This window comes from Chrysemys picta, chromosome 6, assembly GCF_011386835.1.
Source record: "Chrysemys picta bellii isolate R12L10 chromosome 6, ASM1138683v2, whole genome shotgun sequence".
Taxonomy (NCBI): domain Eukaryota; kingdom Metazoa; phylum Chordata; order Testudines; family Emydidae; genus Chrysemys; species Chrysemys picta.
The window spans coordinates 41,055,723-41,075,256 of NC_088796.1; the positions used below are offsets into that span (position 1 = coordinate 41,055,723).

Sequence of the window (19,534 nt, forward strand, 5' to 3'; positions counted from 1 at the left end):
ATGGATTGAGCCATTATATCTAATGGAGGAAAGACTTTAGCAAAAGCAGAACAGATTTTATTAGTCAGAGTTCCAATGTGAACTTCACTGAGATGACATGACTGATCTTTAATCCTTTCAGCATAGTTTATAAACAGCCTGGAAGAAGACCTGAAGGATCTCGCGTGGTCCAAGTAAAATGTCAGGGCTCTACAAAGATCCAAGGTATGGAGTGCTTCCTCAGCCTTAGACAAATAGGGTTTTAGGGAAAACACCACACAAGTAATTGTAGTGTCAGTCTTTCCTCTAAATCAAACCTTAGGCATATACTTAGGATGTGGCTGTGACGGGTTGGATCACAGAACCCACCTTGGGAGCTGTCACCTGATGTGCCAAGACTATTTCTGCCCTTGCTTTTCCTGCCAGCTCGGGACCCCAGCACCCTGTCTTGCTGAGCCAGACACTCCCGTCTGCTCCAGCAAAGACCCAGGGTCTGAATTACATGCCCCAAAGCTGCAGGTTCACAGAAGTGTTCCTGTCTTTAACACTCAGATGCCCAACTTCCAATGGGGTCTAAACCCAAATAAATCCGTTTTACCCTGTATAAAGCTTACACCGGGTAAACTCATAAATTGTTCACCCTCTATAACACTGATAGAGAGATATGCACAGCTGTTTGCCTCCCCCGAGGTATTAATACATATGCTGTGTCAATTAATAAGTAAAAGGTGATTTTATTAAATACAGAAAGTAAGATTTATACACCTATTGCATAGAACTGGAAGGGACCCTGAAAGGTCATTGAGTCCAGCCCCCTGCCTTCACTAGCAGGACCAAGTACTGATTTTGCCCCAGATCCCTAATTGGGCCCCTCAAGGATTGAACTCACAACCTTGGATTTAGCAGGCCAATGCTCAAACCACTGAGCTATCCCTCCCCCCCCAAGTGATTTAAGTGGTTCAAGTGGTTCCAAGTCCTAACAGACAGAACAAAGTAAGTCACCAAGCAACATAAAATAAAACATGCAAATCTATGTCTAATCAAACTGAATACAGATAATCTCACCCTCAGAGATACTTCAGCAAGTTTTTTCCTCAGACTGGACACCTTCCAGGCCTGGGCACAATTCTTTCTCCTGGTACAGCTCTTGTTTCAGCTCAGGTAGTAGCTAGGAGATTCTTCATGATGGCTCCTCCCCTTTTGTTCTGTTCCACCCCTTTATATATCTTTTGCATAAGGCGGGAATCCTTTGTCCCTCCCTGGGTTCCCACCCCCTCCTTCTCAATGGAAAGACACCAGGTTAAAGATGGATTCCAGTTCAGGTGACATGATCACATGTCACTGCAAGACTTCATTGCCCACTTGCCAACACACACGTATACAGGAAAGTAAAACACAGCCATCTGTAGACAATTGTCCTGGTTAATGGGAGCCATGAAGATTCCAAACCACCATTAATGACCCACACTTTGCATAATTACAATAGGCCCTCAGAGTTATATTTCATATTTCTAGTTTCAGATACAAGAGTGGTTCATTTATACAAATAAGATGATCACACTCAGTAGATTATAAGCTTTGTAATGATACCTTACAAGAGACCTTTTGCATGAAGCATATTCCAGTTACATTATATTCACTCATTAGCATATTTTTATAATACCATATAGACTTCAATGTCACAGTAGCATAGGGGATACTTTGTCCTTATGAAAGACCATGAAAGAAGGATCAGCCAAGAGTTCTGAAACCCTCCTTGCAGAAGTGATTGCCACCAAACATGCAATCTTCATGGATGATACAGGTAATGAAGCTGTAGCCATAAGCTCAAAGGGTGGTCATATCAGTTTGGAGAGAACTAGATTTAAATCTAATGCAAGCACAGGAGCAAAGGAGGATAAACATCAATGAGACCCTTCAAAAAAAATAAAAAAACAAGAGGATGAGAGAAACTAGAAAATCTGTCTAGTGGTGGATGTAATGCAGAAATAGAGGCTAAATGAACTCCAACAGAAGGATCTGAAAGACCTAACAGTTTCAGGTGCAGAAGATAGTCCAGCACATGTGAAATCCCTGTGTGAAGGAACGATAAACTGTGAGACTGCACACAAATGGAAAACTTCTTCCACTTTCTGCATATATGGCTCTAGTGGACTCATTTCTGCTGCCCACTGTAGGGTGACCAGACGTCCCAATATTATCCGGACAGTTCCGATTTTACGGGACTTGTCCCGCATCCCGACTTTACATTGGTCAGGACGCCCTTTTGTCCCAATATCGGGGACCGTCCGGACCGCAGCTGTGGCGCCACCGTTCACTGCTTCCTGGGGCAGCTCCCGGCGCCCGCCTGCCGGCAGGAGTGCCACATGCTGCTGGGCGGGGCTTGCAGGTGCCAGGAGTGGGCAGAGAGCTCTCCGCCCCCCACACCCGACCCGACCCGCAACCCTAGGAGCCAGAGGGACCAGCCTGCCGGATGCTTCCCAGGACGGGAGCTGCCCCAGGTGAGCACTGCCAGGACTCCCCACCTCGCCCTCTGGCAGGTCCCTCTGGCTCTTAGGGTGGGGGGGCTCTGCATGCTGCCAGGGCCTGCAAGCCCCACTCCGCAGCTCCGGAAGCTCCCACTGGCGCTTTTCCCGGCCAATGGGAGCCACGGAGCTTGCACTTGTGGCGGGCGCAGCACATGGAGAGTCTGGAGACTCCCCTCACCGCTCTCACCCTAGGAGTCCGAGACCTCCCAACAGGGCTGGTGAGTGCGGCCAGGGAAGGGGGCAGGGTGTGATGGAGTGAGAGTCTGGGTAGGGTGTGTGGGGCGCTGGGCTGTGAGGGTGTGCAGAGTGCTGGGCAGTGGGGGAGGTTTGTGTGTTTTGGGGTGTTAGACATTGGGGGCCTGGGGGGGTGCTGGGCAGTGGGGGAAATCTGTGTGTGTCAGGGCACTGAGGGTCTGTGTGAGGCATTATGTAGTTGTGGTGGTGGGGCTGTGGGGAAGGGCACTGGGAGGGAGGAAGGAAGGGAAAGAGGGGAAATCTGTGTGTATTGGGAAACTAGCGAGTGGGGGGTTCTGTGTGAGGTGCTGGGCAGTTGTGGTGGGGCTGTGGGCAGGGGGGCGCTGGGCAGGGTGTATGTGCACAGCACTGTGCATTTGTGGTGGAAGGGTTGTAGGGAGGCTCTGGGCATAGTGGATCCAGGGGGCGCTGAGCAGGGGAGCTGTGTGGTGCAGCATGGGCCCACCCTTAACAGGAAGGGGCACGCTGGTAGCACAGGACCAGGTGGACCAGTGATGCCTCTGGCTCTGGTTGGGGCTGTGCACCTGTGTCTGTCTGTCCCCCGCATCTCCCTCCCTCCCCCATTCGACCAATGTGTCCTGATATTTCACTCTTGCGATCTGGTCACCGTAGCCCACTGAGATGGTCTGAACCTCACTGGAGCACATCTTCTCTTGGGTGTTCAACCACATATCATCCACACAGTAAGGTGGAGAGATCTGAGGTTGGGATGCAGAAATTTGCCCTGGGTTTGAGACAGAAGATCCTTGATTAGTGTAGAGTTATCTGTGAACAGATACATAGGTAATGTGGTTCTGTGAACCAATATTGTCTTGACCATGCCAGCGCAATGAGAACTAATTATGTTTTGTCTTGTTTCAACTTCCTGAGTATCCTCGGAATGAGAGAAACAGGAGGGAATGCATTTAGGAGGTGACCGACCAGAAAAAAAGAAAAGCATCTGTGATGGAACCCAGCTGCAGTCGGCACTGGAGCAAAACATTGTGCATTTGTTGTTGAGGTTGGTCGCAAACAAGTCTATTACTGGGTATCCCCAGCAGTGGAAAATCTGGAGGTGAATATTCTTCTTGATTGACCACTTGTGAAAACCCTGCTGATGGAATCTACTAGTGTGTTTCTCACTCCTGGAAGGTGAAAAGCATTCAGGGAAACATTGTTATGAATACACAGATTTCACAGGACAATAGTCTCCAGGCACAGTGGAGACAATCTTGCACCTCTCTGCTTATTCAGGTAAAACATTGTGGCGGTGCTGTCTGTAAGAATTTGCACCGTCTGGTTCTGAATAGTGGGCATCAATTTTTTTCAGGCTCACGAATAGCCCTGAGCTCCAGGACATTTATGTGGAGGGAAGCTTCCTGAGGTGACCAAAGAGTTTGTGTCTGAAGATGACCAAGATGGACACTCCAGCCTTTAAAGATGCATCTGTTACCAGAGTCATAGTCAGTTCTGGAGATAGAAATGGAATTCCCTTGCGTATGCTTCATGAATCCAACTATTATTTCAGAGACTGAAACACTGAAGGAGGTACACAAATGGGCATGTCCAGAGGATGCTTGGAAGGGCAATATACCAAATGAAGCCAGCCCTGCAGAAAGAGAAGGTGATGTCTGGCGTGCGGAGTTATGTATGTGCACAAGACCATGTGGCTCAGGAGCTGAAGGCAGACATGCACTGTTGTTGCTGGGTTGGACCTGAGGCTGTTGGAAAGGGCAGCTATAAATTGATACCCCCACTTTTGGAGATAAGCTATGGCTGATCTGACGTGGAGGTCTGCTTCTATGAAAGTTATACGTTGAGTGAGTTGTAACTGTGACTTCTGCACATTTAGTTTCAGACCTACTTGGGAGAACACTTGGGGGTATGTCTACACTAAAAACTTAAGTGGACCTATATTAGGTTGACTTACAACCACCACAGTAATTACTGCAGTGGTTCATGTCCACACTACCCTCCTTGGGTTGGTGTTGTGTGTTCTCACCAGGAGCGCTTCCACCAACCTAAGGGGGCAGTTGGGGAGCTCAGAGAACGGTCTCATTAATTAATCATTTTTGTTGCCCTTCTCTGTAACTTTTCCAATTCTAATGCTTACAGGCATTTCCCTCTTGTGACTGCTCCTTTTAATTTCCATTTCACTAGCTTTCTCATTCACTAACTTTCTGAAGTTAAATGCTACTGTGGAGGGCTTCATTGGTATTTCACTCCCCTTCTCCCCCCCCCCCCCCAAGATGTTACATTTCATTATATTATGGTCACTATTTCTGAGCAGTTTAGCTATATTCACCTCTTGGACCAGATCCTGTGCTCCACTTAGGACTAAATCAAGAATTGCCTCTCCCATTGTGGATTCAAAAACTAGCTGCTCCAAGAAGCAGTCATCAATCGGGTCTAGAAACTATTTCTTCATCCCATCCTGTGGTGATGAGGTGATTGTAGCTAGTCAACATGGCAATAGTTGAAATCCCCAATTATTATTGGATTTTCTATTTTTATAACCTCTCTAATCTCCTGACTATTTCACAGTCACCATCACCATACTGGCCAGATGGTCAGTAGTATATTCCTACGGCTATATTCTTATTATTCAAACATGGAATTTCTGTCCATAGAGATTTTGTTGTACAGCTTGATTCATTTAAGATTTTTACTATATTTGACTCTTTGCTTTCTTTCACAGATAGTGCCACTCCCTGACCAGCACAACCTAGTCTGTCATTCCTAAACATTTTGTACCCTGATATTCTAGTGTCCTATTGATTGTCATCATTCGACCAGATATCTGTGATGACATGCTGCTGCTTCTGGGAGCTGCTTGAGATAAGCACCGCCCGGAGCTTGCACCCCTGACCTTCTCCCATGCCCCAACCTCCAGCTCTGATACCCCTCCTGCCCTCGAACCCCTTGGTGCCAGCCCAAAGCACCCTCTTGCATCCCCAACCCCTCAGCCCCACCCCAGAGCCCACACCCCCAGCTGGAGCCCTCACCCCTCCAGCACCTCCTAAGTGGAGGCATGGCCAGGCAGCTCTGCACGCTGCCCCGTCCACAGGCGCTGCCCCTGCAGCTCCCATTAGCTGCGGTTCCCGGCCAATGGGAGCTGTGGGGGTGGCGCTTGGGGCGGGGGCAGCATGCAGAGACCCCTGGCTGCTCCTACACATAGGAGCCAGAGAGGGACATGCCACTGCTTCCAAGAGCCGTGCAGAGCGGGGCAAGCCCCCGACCCCGCTTGAGCACTAGAGCAGGGCAAGCCCCGGACCCCGGAGGAAGCTCGAGGGCTGGATTAAAACGTCTGGAGGGCCTGATGTGGCCCCCAGGCTGTAGTTTGCCCCCTCCCTGGTCTAACCCTTGCCAAAATGCAGGATTTGTTGTATCTAAACCATCCAAGACAGATGGCTAGCCAGCCTTTTTTTTTCTAAACCTCCAGTGAAGGAGCTTCCACAACTTCCCTAAGCAGTCTGTTCCATTGTCCTATTGTTCTTACAGTTAGGAAATTTTTCCTGAGATTTAATCTAAATCTGCTATGCTGTAATTTGAACCCATTGACTCTTATCCTGCCCTCTGGCAAGAGAGAACAACTTCTCTCCATCTTTTTTATAGCAGCTTTTCAAGTATTTGAAGACTGCTATCATGTCCCCGCTTAATCTCCTCTTTTCCAAATTAAACATACAACATAGTTCCTTCAGCCTTTGCTCATATGACGTGCATTCCATCCCTTTGATCATCTTTGTTGCTTGCCTCTGGATACATTCCAGTTTCTCCACTTCCTTTCTATACATTGGTGAGCAAAATTGGACACAGTACTCAAGCTGAGGCCTCACCAGCACAGAGTAGAGCAGTACTATCACCTTTTGTGACTTGCATGCTATGTCTCTATTAATGCAACCCAAAATTGCATTTACTTTTTGATGATGCCATGCTTGACAGAAGAAGTGAGCACTTCCATTTACGAGGCCTTGAACCAGCACCAGAGGATTTACCAGATGATTTTCAGAGAGCAGTCTGCGACTTAGAGGTAATGTCAGAGCCTGAATGCTTAGAACACTTCAATTCAAATAGAGAAGGGGACGGATGATGTTTACTCCCAGACTTACGTTTGGAGTCAGAAGTAGCTGGAGTAGCACTCTGAGTTGATTCAGAATCCTCTGGGTCATGACTGGGGCTTGGTTCAGTTGCAGGTCTTATCACCTCCTTCATGAGGTGAACTTTTAAGATGATAGTCACTCTGCTTCTTAGTGTGGTGCAAAAGAATGTACAAATAGGGCATTTGTCCCCCTTCTGTCCCTCACCCAGAAAAACCAGACAGCTCTTGTGCCCATCTGTGACAGAGATAACAGCCCTGCTCATGGCACACTGTTTAAAACCTGGGGATTTTTTCATAATAAATCCTCCAGGTACTAATAAAGCTACACCTAAACTAACTATCTTATCCTATCCTAAATACTAACTACAACTATACTAACTATACAGAGAACATTTTCCAGAGCTGGCTAACCAAAGCTAATGTTACAGGGGACTCCAACTCTCGCCACAGGCGGTAAGAAGGAAGTGAGAAGGAGGTGGTGGACACGCCCCTTTTATGCCCTCACCTAAGAGCACAAGGACAATAGAGATGTATGTGCTATGTAGGGGTACAAAAATTTCCCACTTCAGTGCACTGAGCGCACATGCACATCCGGTGGAAAGTATATGTACACAATCACTCGAAGGAAAACTGAACATCCTCGAGACAATCTGCCCACTTCATGCCACATATCTGAACATCTTTCTCAGATGAGTCAGAAATATCATCTTCCCCATGTCCACCAAATGCTATCGACTGGAGATCCCTCTATACCTGTCTATTTTGCTGATACAGGCTAGGTGTCCTTTGGTACTTTGGTCTAGTCTATATTAGAAATATAGCTAAACTGGCAAACCCTCCTAGCGTAGACACAGTTTATATCAGCCAGAGTGCTTTTACCAGTATAGCTCCTTGAATATATAATAAAGCACTTTTTGCTGATGTAACTGCATCTACACTACAGCTTTTGCTGGTTTCAAAGTGGTATCTTTAAAAAAAAAAAAATCACAACCTAACCAACATTACTATATCAGCAAACGTTTCTAGTGTAGACCTGGTCCTGGGATTTGGAAGTTGAGAAAGGATGAAAAAAAGAGATCTTGTCAGAGGTCCTGAGGAAGTTTGAGGGTTTTACAGTTGTGGGCGGGAGGAGGTGTGGAGTGGGCCGGGTGGAAGACACACACATCTGGGAGAAATGTGGAGAGTATGTCAGGAGAAGGAACTTGGGACAAGGAGGTTCCAAGGCAGTGAGGGGAAGTAGAGAGGAATCTGTTGCAGGTGATGGTTTGCATTTGGGGGGGGAAGGGGTTATGAATGTGAGGGACTTGAGGGTGGGAGGGATTTGAAAGCTGTGGGTAGTATATGGACACTTTTAAGAGAGTGCAGGGACACATTTTACAGGACTGCAAGCTCTCAATATACACATTTGATGAACTGTGTGTGTGATGATCACCTCTTAGAATATGCCCACACCAGGCTGGTCATCTCACCTCCCCTCAGTTGTCACGGATGACTTTTTGGGTATAGTTAATTATCTTTCTCCCCACATGGTGTCCTTAGGAGGGGCTGATATGTCTTCCCTGCTCTGGGGCTGTGATAAATGAAGGGGGAGATAGCTCCTTTTTATGGACACCCAGCCAGCCAGTACCTATAAAATCCCTCTTAGTAGCTGTTCTCTAATTGCTCTACCTATAAAGGGTTAAAAAATCTCACTGCTATGCATAGGTAAAAGGAAGTGAGTGGGCACCTGGCCAAAAGAGCCAATGGGAAGACTAGAACTTTTTAAAATTGAAACAAGACTCCCATTTTGTCTGTCTGTTGTTCTCCGGGGAGAGGCAGATAGGGCTGCAGTTATGCTGTAAGAAGCTTTGGGCCAGATATGAAAAATCGTCAGTATCATACCTAGAAACTACTCATCTAAAACCCCAGATATGTAAGTAGATTAGGAAATGTCTAGGAAGACGCAATTAGGTTTATCCTTTTTATTTCTTTATGGCTTGTGGACTCCTCTGTGCTAACCCCAAATGCTTTTGTTTTGCTTGTAACTTTTAAGCTGAACCTCAAGAAAACTATTCTTGATGCTTAATCCTTGTAAAAAGAACAGGAGTACTTGTGGCACCTTAGAGACTAACAGATTTATTAGAGCATAAGCTTTCGTGGACTACAGCCCACTTCTTCGGAAAGCTTATGCTCTAATAAATCTGTCTCTAAGGTGCCACAAGTACTCCTGTTCTTTTTGCGGATACAGACTAACACGGCTGCTACTCTTAATCCTTGTAGTTACTCTTTTAAAATCTAGCAATAGCCTAAGTTTCCAGATGTATGTTCTTATTTTTTAAAAAAATAAAATTAATCTTTTTTAAGAACATGATTGGATTTCTGTGTCTTAAGAGGTTTGTGCACATGTTGTTTAATTAGCTGGTGGCAACAGCTGATTTCCTTTTTGTTCTTTCTCCTTCTTTTCTTTTCTTTTCTTCTCCGGAGGGGGGGGGTGAAAGGGCTTGAGGGTACCCCACAGGAAGGAATTCCCAAGTGCGCCTTCCTGGGCTCTCAAGGGGGTTTTGCACTTGGGTGGTGCAAGGTAATTGAAAAGCTGTAATCTTGGAAGTTTAATACAAGCCTGGAGTGGCAAGTATTAATTTCTAGAATCCTTGCGGGCCCCCACCTTCTGCACTCAAAGTGCCAGAGTGGGAAATTAGCCTTGATAGGAGCTATGATCATGGGGAAAAAAGCAGTAACCTACATTCCATGATCCTTTCATTAAATAGGAGGAATTGAAGGGTGCTGTTCCCCACACAGAGGAAGAACACAATTAACTGAACCACTCAGGAAAGCTCTTCTCCAGGTATGGGTTTGTGTTGTAATCTCAGTCAGATGGTGCCAGCAAGTTACAGTCTCCAACAATAGCAGCCAACAGAGATTACGTCAATAATGAATTTGTTACCTTTTTTTATTTTGAAATTAATATTTGCCAAACCTGTTCTATGCACAAGATCTTACTGAGGACTAATGCCCAAGATTAAAGTGAACTTTTAAGAACAAACTATTCTTAAGATGTACATAAACAATAAAAGGTTAGACCATTTGTCAAAGATGTAAAAAATATTTTTTTAGTTCCATAAATCTAAAACAGCTTGTTAGATTTACTCTAAACTGACCTAAAAAAAGTTATCTTTTGGCCTCAGTCTAAGCAGGGAACATTGAGGACAATAGAAGAGTTTTGAAAAAGTTTAAAGTGGATGGAAAATTGGGCTATGAATGGAAACATCTTTCAACCAAAACTATGATTTCACTCCCATGACACGCATAATTAAATCACCTATGCAACTATTTTGGGAGTAACCTTAACAAACTGAATCAATAATCAGTATCAAAGAGTATCAAAGAAAAAATTGGTCACTTCCAGCTCATTTCCAAATATATTATTAATCATAACATCAACACACATTTATCATGTGTCAAGTTTTTTCAAATGAGATACACAACAATTACTAAACATTCAGCTGTAATACTTAGTCACTCAAGTCATGCCTTCCAGTCAGGGATGAGGTACACTTACAGCACACTGTGAGGAAGCCTGCGCTCATCACTACCACTGTACTCAATACAGGAATAAAATAAGACTCACTCCCAGTGCCTTAGCCTTCAAAGACACTACATTCTTGACTTGAATCTGAAAAAAATGCAAAGCTACTTTTCAAAGGGGTGAACAGCATCATCCAAGAGGAGAGTTCCTAACGCAAAACTCACTATAATAAAATCCTATTACATACTGTACATGGAACCAATGTAGAAATAATATAAAGGTATTTTTAGTTTTAAATCTTAAATGACACTTTTTTTAAAAGAGTGAAAGCATAATTGATGTTCATGCTTATTTACCTGAGACGCCACAATGAGCATGATCATAGAGATGTCGTTGGTGCATGGCAGACTTCTTGTAAATAACATGGGGACGACCACTTTCATAACTAAAATGATTGGAATTTTCAGTTATATTCCTTAAAGGCTCAATGAAATACTCTTCATCTTCTGTAGCAATAACGCCATGCTTAAAGGAGAATAAAAAGACAAACAAAAGCAACTAGTTACTGTTTCTCTGCAAATATCCTTCATTATAAGACAACATACTAAACAGAGCAAACTCCAGCTTTCCTCCCATTGAACTCACAGCAAAATCCCCATTGACTTCCATGGGAGAAGGAGCGGGCTCTTATTAGCAACACAAAGAGAAAATGAGGAAGAAATTCCTGCCTTCCTTCCTCAATTCTTTCCCACCATTTTTGGCCAGATGTGGTAAGACAGCAAGAGACATTTTTGGTGTGTGACAATCAGCCTTTTTTTCCCCTCATGAAACAATCTATTGACAAAGATGTTCCAGAATTATATGATTCATATCCATTAAAAATGATGCCAAGCCAAAATGGCCTTGTTCAAAGAGTGAACACAGTGTCTCTCTATGATGGCATACCAAGAGATGTTTTAATGCAACACATTGCATCAAAAGAGAAAACTTACATAACAGATTTATTTTAGGCAAATATTATTCAATGAAACCACTGTGTTTTGTATCCAAATGCTGAATTCTAACACTATATTGCACTTCTTTAGGCTCAAATTAATAACATTCATTAATTTACACTATTTATGAGGTACTTTTTAAATATACATTTTTACCTCAGAATTCCACTACAGATTTTAGGCAGATCATGATTGTAGCAGATTATTCACTAGTTTGGATTCTCCCCAGGAAACTGATCATTTTTCCAAATTTTACAATGCATGAGAGAAGACCTTTTATTCTTCATTACTTCCATGTTTGCAATCTCAGAGTCTCATGAAAGGGGAAGTGGTTAAGGAAGGAAAGGAGACATGTCAGGCCAACTCCACAAATTCCTACATGCCTTAATATGTGGATTTTCAGCCATTAAAACTGAATTTAGAAGAAATAACTCCAGCTTTGGAGCTCCTTTGTATGTGGAAACACTAGGGAATTGCCTTATAGACATAATTCCACACTATATCTGCCAATCTGAAGATTCCAGTCCCTACATCAACACCTAAGGGCTTTGGAATTGATGACAATCTTTACAATACAAGAGAGAGAAGTATGGAACAGCAAGAGGATTGGGAAGCAGGAAGTTTCAAATTCTAACCCTGGTTCTGTGGTCTTAGGCAAGTCACTTAGGAACTGATACTATTTACATTAAAGGCATTATAAAGACTATCTTGAAGTCAACCAGAGTTAGACATAGTTTTAAATAGTCCATTTGGTATGTCTACACTGAAGGAAAAAGAACCACACTGCAGCGGGTCTCAGAGGCTTGGTCTACAGACTTAGGCTTGAGGGGCTTGCACTACGGTGCTAAAAATAGCAGTATAAACATTCCTGCTTAGGCTGGATGTTGGGCTCTGAGACCCACCCACCAGGTGTCTGTAGACCCTGTCTCTGAGACTTGCTGCCACGGGTTTTATTTTGCAGTGTAGACATGGTCTGACTATTTAACTGAGCATACTCAGCATCTCCCAGGTGGTGCTCAGAACCTCTATTTTCAAAAATTAACACATAAGCTATTGTGTCTCAGCAGGCAGTGTAACATGCATACAGCAAGATTGTAAGGGGTCATTTTACAAGGCTGTAATGTTCACCTAATGACTTATAAAAACTGACAGAGGTACCCTGTACATTTGCACATCCATATTTCAGTAGTTTGTATATAGCTTGTGAAGTGCTGTGGGACACTTTGGAAAGGAAGGTGCTTTACATATGTACCTTATACATTTATTTTCAAAGAATATGAGCACATATCCTAAACTGCACACACAGCTTTCAGTTGCCTTTTCCTACATGGAAACCATTACCATAAATGCTCCTCTTCTACAGTAGTTTTCACTACATGTTCACTAAACTGAGTTACTTCACAAAAGAAATAACATCTGGGCTCAAATTTAGCCAGCATATGCTGGTACCAGACCTCTTCCATACCACCTTCTTGTTGTTCCACATCTAAGGCTAAGTCTACACTGGGGGGGGATCGATTTAAGATACGCAAATTTAGCTACGTGAATAGCGTAGCTGAATTCGACGTATCCGAGCCGACTTACCCCGCTGTGAGGACGGCAGCAAATCGACCGCCGCGGCTCCCCCATCGATGGCGCTTACTCCTACCTGGGCTGTTGGAGTACGTGCGTCGATTCGGGGATCGATTGTCGCGTCCCGACAAGATGCGATAATTTGATCCCCGAGAGATCCATTTCTACCCGCCGATCCAGGTGGGTAGTGAAGACAAGCCCTAAGTTTTCATTTAAAATAAAAATGAAGGGCTAAATTCACAAAAGGGGCTCAAGCACTTAACTACCCTTTTAGGCACCTAAGTACAACATTTAGGTGCCACTGGCATTCACAACCTCCCCACTCAGCTATTACCTAACCTAAAGTCACTGTGTTTCCACCAATAAAAATCCTTGCAACATTTCTGCCAGTGGGCATGTGCAAAGCCACCAAAATCCTGACATTTCCAAGCTGCTCAGCATCTAATGCTCATCTAAGCTCAAGCAGGATTCATAAACTAGACGTTCCCCTTCCTGTCTTGGCTGTTGGGCCCAATCCAGTAGGCATGCTCTGAGTGTGCCTAACCCACACCAGACAGACAGGAGGAGATGGTGGCCACCCCTTATATACAGTAGGCCAATAGTTAGAGCACTCACCCAAGATTGTGGAAGATCCAGGTTCAAATCTCTCTTCCTCCCCCAATTCTTAAGAAGGACTTAAACCCAGAGCTTTCAGCTACATGCCCTAACCACAGGGCTATGGCATCATTCTCACTCACTAACTGCTCCAATGACTATTGAAGTATGTCATACAAAACGATACAGGAGCGACTGAAAAAGACCCATTCAAGAATATCCTCCTATAGCCCAGTGGTTGAGGGGGGAATTCTTCACCTAGGAGGTAGAAGACTTAGGTTCTAGTCTTCGCTTTTAATCTGGTCAAAGCGGCACTTCAGGATTCCAGCATCCGAGATGAGTGCTCTAATCACTAAGCTAGTGGATATACGCAGGGTAGCAGCAGCTCCTCCTCACTTTTTCTTTAGAAAGCATTGACCTGGCTTAGGTGCCTAACTCCGGGCGGAGGTTCATGATCGGGCATCCCAAGCAGAGACAGATGCCTCACTTCCTTTGAAGGGTGGGGCTTAAGCAACACCCCTCCTCTCAGCATTTCCTATTGGCTAGCTTAGGCAGCTCCCCGTTCAGCATGCTGGCTTCTGTGAATCCTTGTTTTAGGCACCAACACATAATGTAGGGAGCTTAAGAGCTTAAGCTGAGGTTGTGAATTCCACTAGGCAGCAGGTTGCCTAAAGGTTAGATGCCTATATCCCTCTTATAAATCTAGCCCTAAAGCCTGGTGTACACTTAAATTTAGGTTGACATATCCCTGATAGACATAGCTATGTCAAGCTAACTTCCAGTGTAGATAACCTCCAGCTATGTCTCTGGAAGAATGCCTCCACTAATCTATCTACTGTCTTTCGGGGAGGCAGTGTTCCTACACTGATGGAAAAACCCCTTCTGTCACAGTAGGCTGTATCTATTCTTTGGGGTTATGCCAGCATAGTTATGGTGACGTATCTATGCCAGTATAGTCCACATAATGTATAAACTGAGTCTCTAGCTGTTATATGGTTGCTGAGATACACTAGGGTCATGTTTTTGAGGCTAACAGATGGAGTGATATCTGCCTGTGTTTACAGAACCTAAATCTGAAAGGCAAGATCTGTTCCATTGTTATTCACATAGCTGAAGTTGCATAACTTAGATCGATCCTCCTCCCCCCAGTGTAGACCAGGGCTAAGCTGATGGAACTTTGTTAATTTTTTTTGCAGATCACCATTAATAAACTTAATTTATGGCTTGCAATTAAAGCTGTCTATCTAATGGAAAAGAAATATAATTTTACTAATAAAATAGTTTTTCTTAGGGTTTCAACCACTTTCTATTATAAAACCCTAATTATGGAGAGGCTACCATTTCTCCATAATGGGTGAAACTCTATTTTAGCCCCCTATAAACTTCAGCTTTGAACACTGGTTTGGCCTGAAAATTGTCAGATATCTGTGAAGGCAAAAGAGAACATTTTTGCCCAGGGAGGGTAGGGGAACCACATCACAGTGTTTTTGAATTACGGATTACTCAAAAATTACCATGATTTCAAATATTGTCTTTTTAAATGTTTTTGTCTTTATCTAGTTTACTAACACTCCTTCAAACTTTCCATGTGGTTAAAGTTCCTTGAAAACTCAAGTGCTGTCTATATATGGAAAAATATTTCAAAACTAAAAAAAATATATGGCTTTTCTGGATAGTTTTGGTCCAATCCTGTTCATACTGATTTCAGTAATAGTTGTAAACCCAGTCCTGTACCTACTGAAAACCTATTTCCTTGTTTTTATGAATTTGAGGTTTCTAAATGATGTTATAGGTAACTATGTTGTTTGGTAGCAATCTTAACTGGGTTTTGAAACAAGTTTTTTGGGAGAAGGTGTTTGTACGAGTTACCATTTAAAATACACCTATTACAAAAATATTATGGATGACATAATTTTCTCCATTAGGCGTAAAGCATAGAATTAATATCTGACTTTTCATATCTTCCTGAAGAAGCCCAACATGTTGCTTTTCTCTTGTTCTTCTGTGAGGACCAGACATGAATAAATAACGTATTTCTATGTATTAGGCTATTTCTAGATTACAAGCTAGGAGTATGATTCCCCTGCTCATGTACAGATACTCACACTAGCTCTCACAGAGCTAGCCACTGCTGCTACCTGTGCTACTACAGCTACCCTGCTATTTAGATTCACGCTATGTTTGTGCACACGAGCAGGGGAATCACCTCACCAGCTGCTACTGTAAACGTTGCCATAGTTTGCTCCCTGTATTGACTTTGCTCTTTCTGAGACTTTCTAATCCACACATCTAAAAGCATTTTAGCAACTGAGTAAATAGTAGCTTTCCTACTTTAATTTGTACACATATGTATTGTTGCTTGACAATAATGGAAGCTTCCTACACAATTTTCCACTGAAAGTTACAAATGTGCCAACATAAATACAGCTCCACCCACTCCTCAACCGTTCTTGCACAGTACATAGATAGTTGCACATTCATGCTGCAAATGACTATGTTTGTATGTGTGCGCTCATTTCCCAGTAATTACATACACACACAGGACAGCCTTTATAGGATCTTGTGAAAGCTAAGCCCACACACAAAATACCCATTTCCATCAAAGGGAACTCCACTCAGACAGATCTAGAACAGGATATGGTCTGGGTTTTAATCTTCATAAATCAAATAATATTTTTAAATGTCATCCAAAGTGTCATATTTAAAATTGATTTCACGTCTATGAAAATATTTAGTTGTGTTAAATGGTAATTACTTTAAAAGATGGACAAGGCGGGTGAGCAACTCAACATGAGCTCCCAGTACCAGATGCTGTCACAAAAAGGGCCAATGTGATCCTTCAGTTTATAAACAGGGAAGTAGTAAGGAGGAGTATAGAGAGGATTTCTCCTCTGTATACTGCATTGTTGAGACTGGCACCAGAATACCATGCACAGTTCTAGTCTCTATTTTTAAAGGCTGTTGCTTGACAACGGTGCAGAAAGGAGTCTAAAAAATGATTCCAAGGCTGGAGAAAATGCCTTACAGTTAGAGACTTAAAGAACTGCTTAGCTTATCAAAAAGAAGAATGAGAGGTGACTTGATCAGAATGGGATCAAGTGGGAGAAAATACCAGGTACTAAAGGATTCCTTAAACCTAACAAAGAAAGACGTAACAAGAACCAATGGCTGGAAGCTGAAGCCAGACAAATACATATTGTAAATAAGGCCCACATTTACCAGTGAGGGTGATTAACCATTGAAACAGACTACCAATGGAAGCTGTGGATTCTCCATTTCTTGATGTCTTCAAATCCAAGCTGGATGCCTTTCTGGAAATTATGCGTTAACCCAACTTTAGTCAAATACAAGTTATTGACCTCAATGCAGAAGTAACTGGGTGAAATTTAAGTGCCTGTGATATGCAGGAGGTCAGACTAGATGATCTAATAGTCCCTTCTGGTCTTAAACTCTATGAATATGAATCCTATGAAATGTTAGGATAGAAGAAATGACAGTATATAATATTACTCTCTGTTTGCACTTCTAAACAGGGTCTTTATGAACTTAGTGTGTGTTACTTTGAAAATGACAGGTTGTAATGAACAAAAAATATTTTTCTTACAACAACAGAATGAGGCTTTCCTGCCATTATACCTTGGAAGTAGCTCAGTAAGAACATCTCCCCTTACTCCATTAGAGACTTCTTTCTCCATATTCATGACATGTTTACTAAAGTGAGACTTTAAACTGAGACTCTTGGAAAAGGAATAATTGGTCACCTGTAATTCTGTTTCCCTGAAGATATCATTTGACTGTATTCCTATTCTTGGCTCTCAGCTTGCCAGCCTGGGACAGGGTAGAATTGTCTCAAAGGCATCTGGGCTTCTCAGGCACAGCCTTATTCTAAGATCAAATGCTAGTGCCTCAATACCTTCAAGAACATTTTGCTTTAGTTCCTTGAGGAGGGGAAAAACAAGGCTCCTCACATTCAAAATATAATAGATACCAAAGGCTATTTGTGATAGGAGGAAACTTTCAGGAAAAAAAATTAGTAATTGAAAATGTAGGCCCATCCACATATCTAAGAGGAGGAAGGCATGTGAAGTAGGAATTCAAACAAATGACCTCTCCAGAGAAGCAGAATTGTCAATAAGTAATTATTCTTTCTTTATCACACTGACTTGGTTCCTACTCTTAGAGGCTAAAAACCACAGGACAATCTCCAAAAACCCCAGTTTTGGAGGAATAAAAGAAACTATACAAAATAGTTTCAGACAGTCCAGAGAATGATGGAGACTTCCCAAATTTCCCCCCAAAAAACAGATGCTGGGAGAACTAGAAGCAGGGCAAGATTAAGGCACAAGCTAGAGCCCCAGCTCCTGGAGATTTGTGATTACAGTAGAATATAAGCTTTCAATGTAAGAAGGGAAGTTTCTACTCTCAGTGGTGGGAAGGAAAAGTTTGAAAATATGACGTGACTGTAACTGATTCAGTGACTTCTGCCTGAAATGGCAGAGAGCCTGAAAAAATAGCTGTGGGATGGGTTCATCTGAATGGGGTGTTAACTCCAAAATCCACTGCTCTGGAGGGCCCTGCCAACATCATCCAGCAAAGGAGTCTCTGTGTGGCAGGAGAAGTGTGCAGTGAGCCCAGCCAAGAGTGCAGTGAGATATCCCAAGAGCTGAAGTGTAAGTTCTGGAGGGTCCCCACCTCTTTTAAAGAGAAGGGGAAAGAGAGCCTTACTTCCACCCCAGGCTCCTGCTTCTGGGGAGTGAAAGGAGCCCCATAACACTGTCTCAGCCTTTCTGGGAGGGGTAGTGGGCTTTGTGACACTGCCATTCGAAGTAGGAGACATGACCCTGGTGAGGGGCAGGCCCACAAGAGAATAGGCCTTGAGAATCCCTATCTGTGGTGTGCTTGGGGCCCCAGAATTACCTTAATCCAGCCCTGGTTGGAAGAAATCCTGAACAAGCATCAATAGCCAGACACCAAAGATAATGAATTAAACGGGAAACCTGACACTTAAAGTTAGGCATCAATGCTCTGGAAGCACAGTGTGCTGAGAAGGTCAAACTACTGACAAAACACTGAGACTATCAACCTACTGAGAAGCCAGAGGAATGTCTGAGGGAAGTGACAAGGCCAGTGACCAACAGACACCTGCTGAAGACACTGGAGCATGCGAACCATGCAAATCAAAAGGAGCTCCCTATCTCAAGGAGATACCAATAACCTCAAGATGTCCCCAGCTATGCAGCTAAAAGTTTTGAAGGAAAGCTAGCACCGGCGAATGAGATGGCTAGAGGAGAAATCAAATGATATAGAAATGGTGTTAACACCAGTGTCAAAGTCTGTAGGGGTGGCAGACAACAGGGATCATCTGCAACGACCCCAGCTCTGACAGGGAGCTTGTGAGCTGGCCAAGACCAGACAGGAACAAAAATGGAATGTCCAGAAGGGCTCTGAGGCACTGTCAGTTGATCTCAAAATGAGGTGAGCCAGCCTGTGCCTCAAAGGGCAAACATTTCTGAGTGTCAGGGCATTCGGGCATGTACACTAGCAAGCTGAGACCCAAGAGTGGAGCTGCAGTCACTACAGTATCTTTAGAATACAATCTACATGCCGATAACTCAGTGTATTAGCATAAGACACATCCTTAAAGATGAAAACACATCCTTACAGATGAACTGCAAAGGTAAAGTGAAATTGAAGTTAAGCCCAGAAACATGTATTGTATGCCCCCACTCACCAGGCTGTGGATGCATTTAAACACAGAAATACATTTTAACTAAGCTTCTTACATTTGACTTTCCCTCTTGAAATCCTTCTGGGGGAGAAGTGCCCCAGAATGCATCACTCAGATAACACAGATACAATTAGCTAAGTGAACATCAATCTATCTAGTTAGCTAGGTTATCGTCTGGCACTCTGTACTGTAATAGTAGACTTTTGTTATCAATGAATATCACAGGATGTATTATTCTATGACACCTGCAGGGGAAGAAAGGAAGTGCTCAAAGTAATTCAGAGAAAAAAACATTTCAAC

The 19,534-nt window shown here is 43.4% G+C and overlaps 1 protein-coding gene across 3 annotated transcripts in view; it reads right to left on the reverse strand.

Annotated features, from left to right (window-relative positions):
* The window catches only part of ADAMTS6 (ADAM metallopeptidase with thrombospondin type 1 motif 6), a 303,817-nt gene that overhangs the window by 272,796 nt on the left and 11,487 nt on the right, over positions 1 to 19,534 (reverse strand). For all 3 annotated transcript variants that reach the window (XM_042841735.2, XM_024107369.3, XM_042841736.2), the window contains exon 4: positions 10,702 to 10,870. In XM_042841735.2, the coding sequence (XP_042697669.2) occupies positions 10,702 to 10,870 (169 nt within the window). The remainder of the gene's footprint in view (positions 1 to 10,701; positions 10,871 to 19,534) is intronic.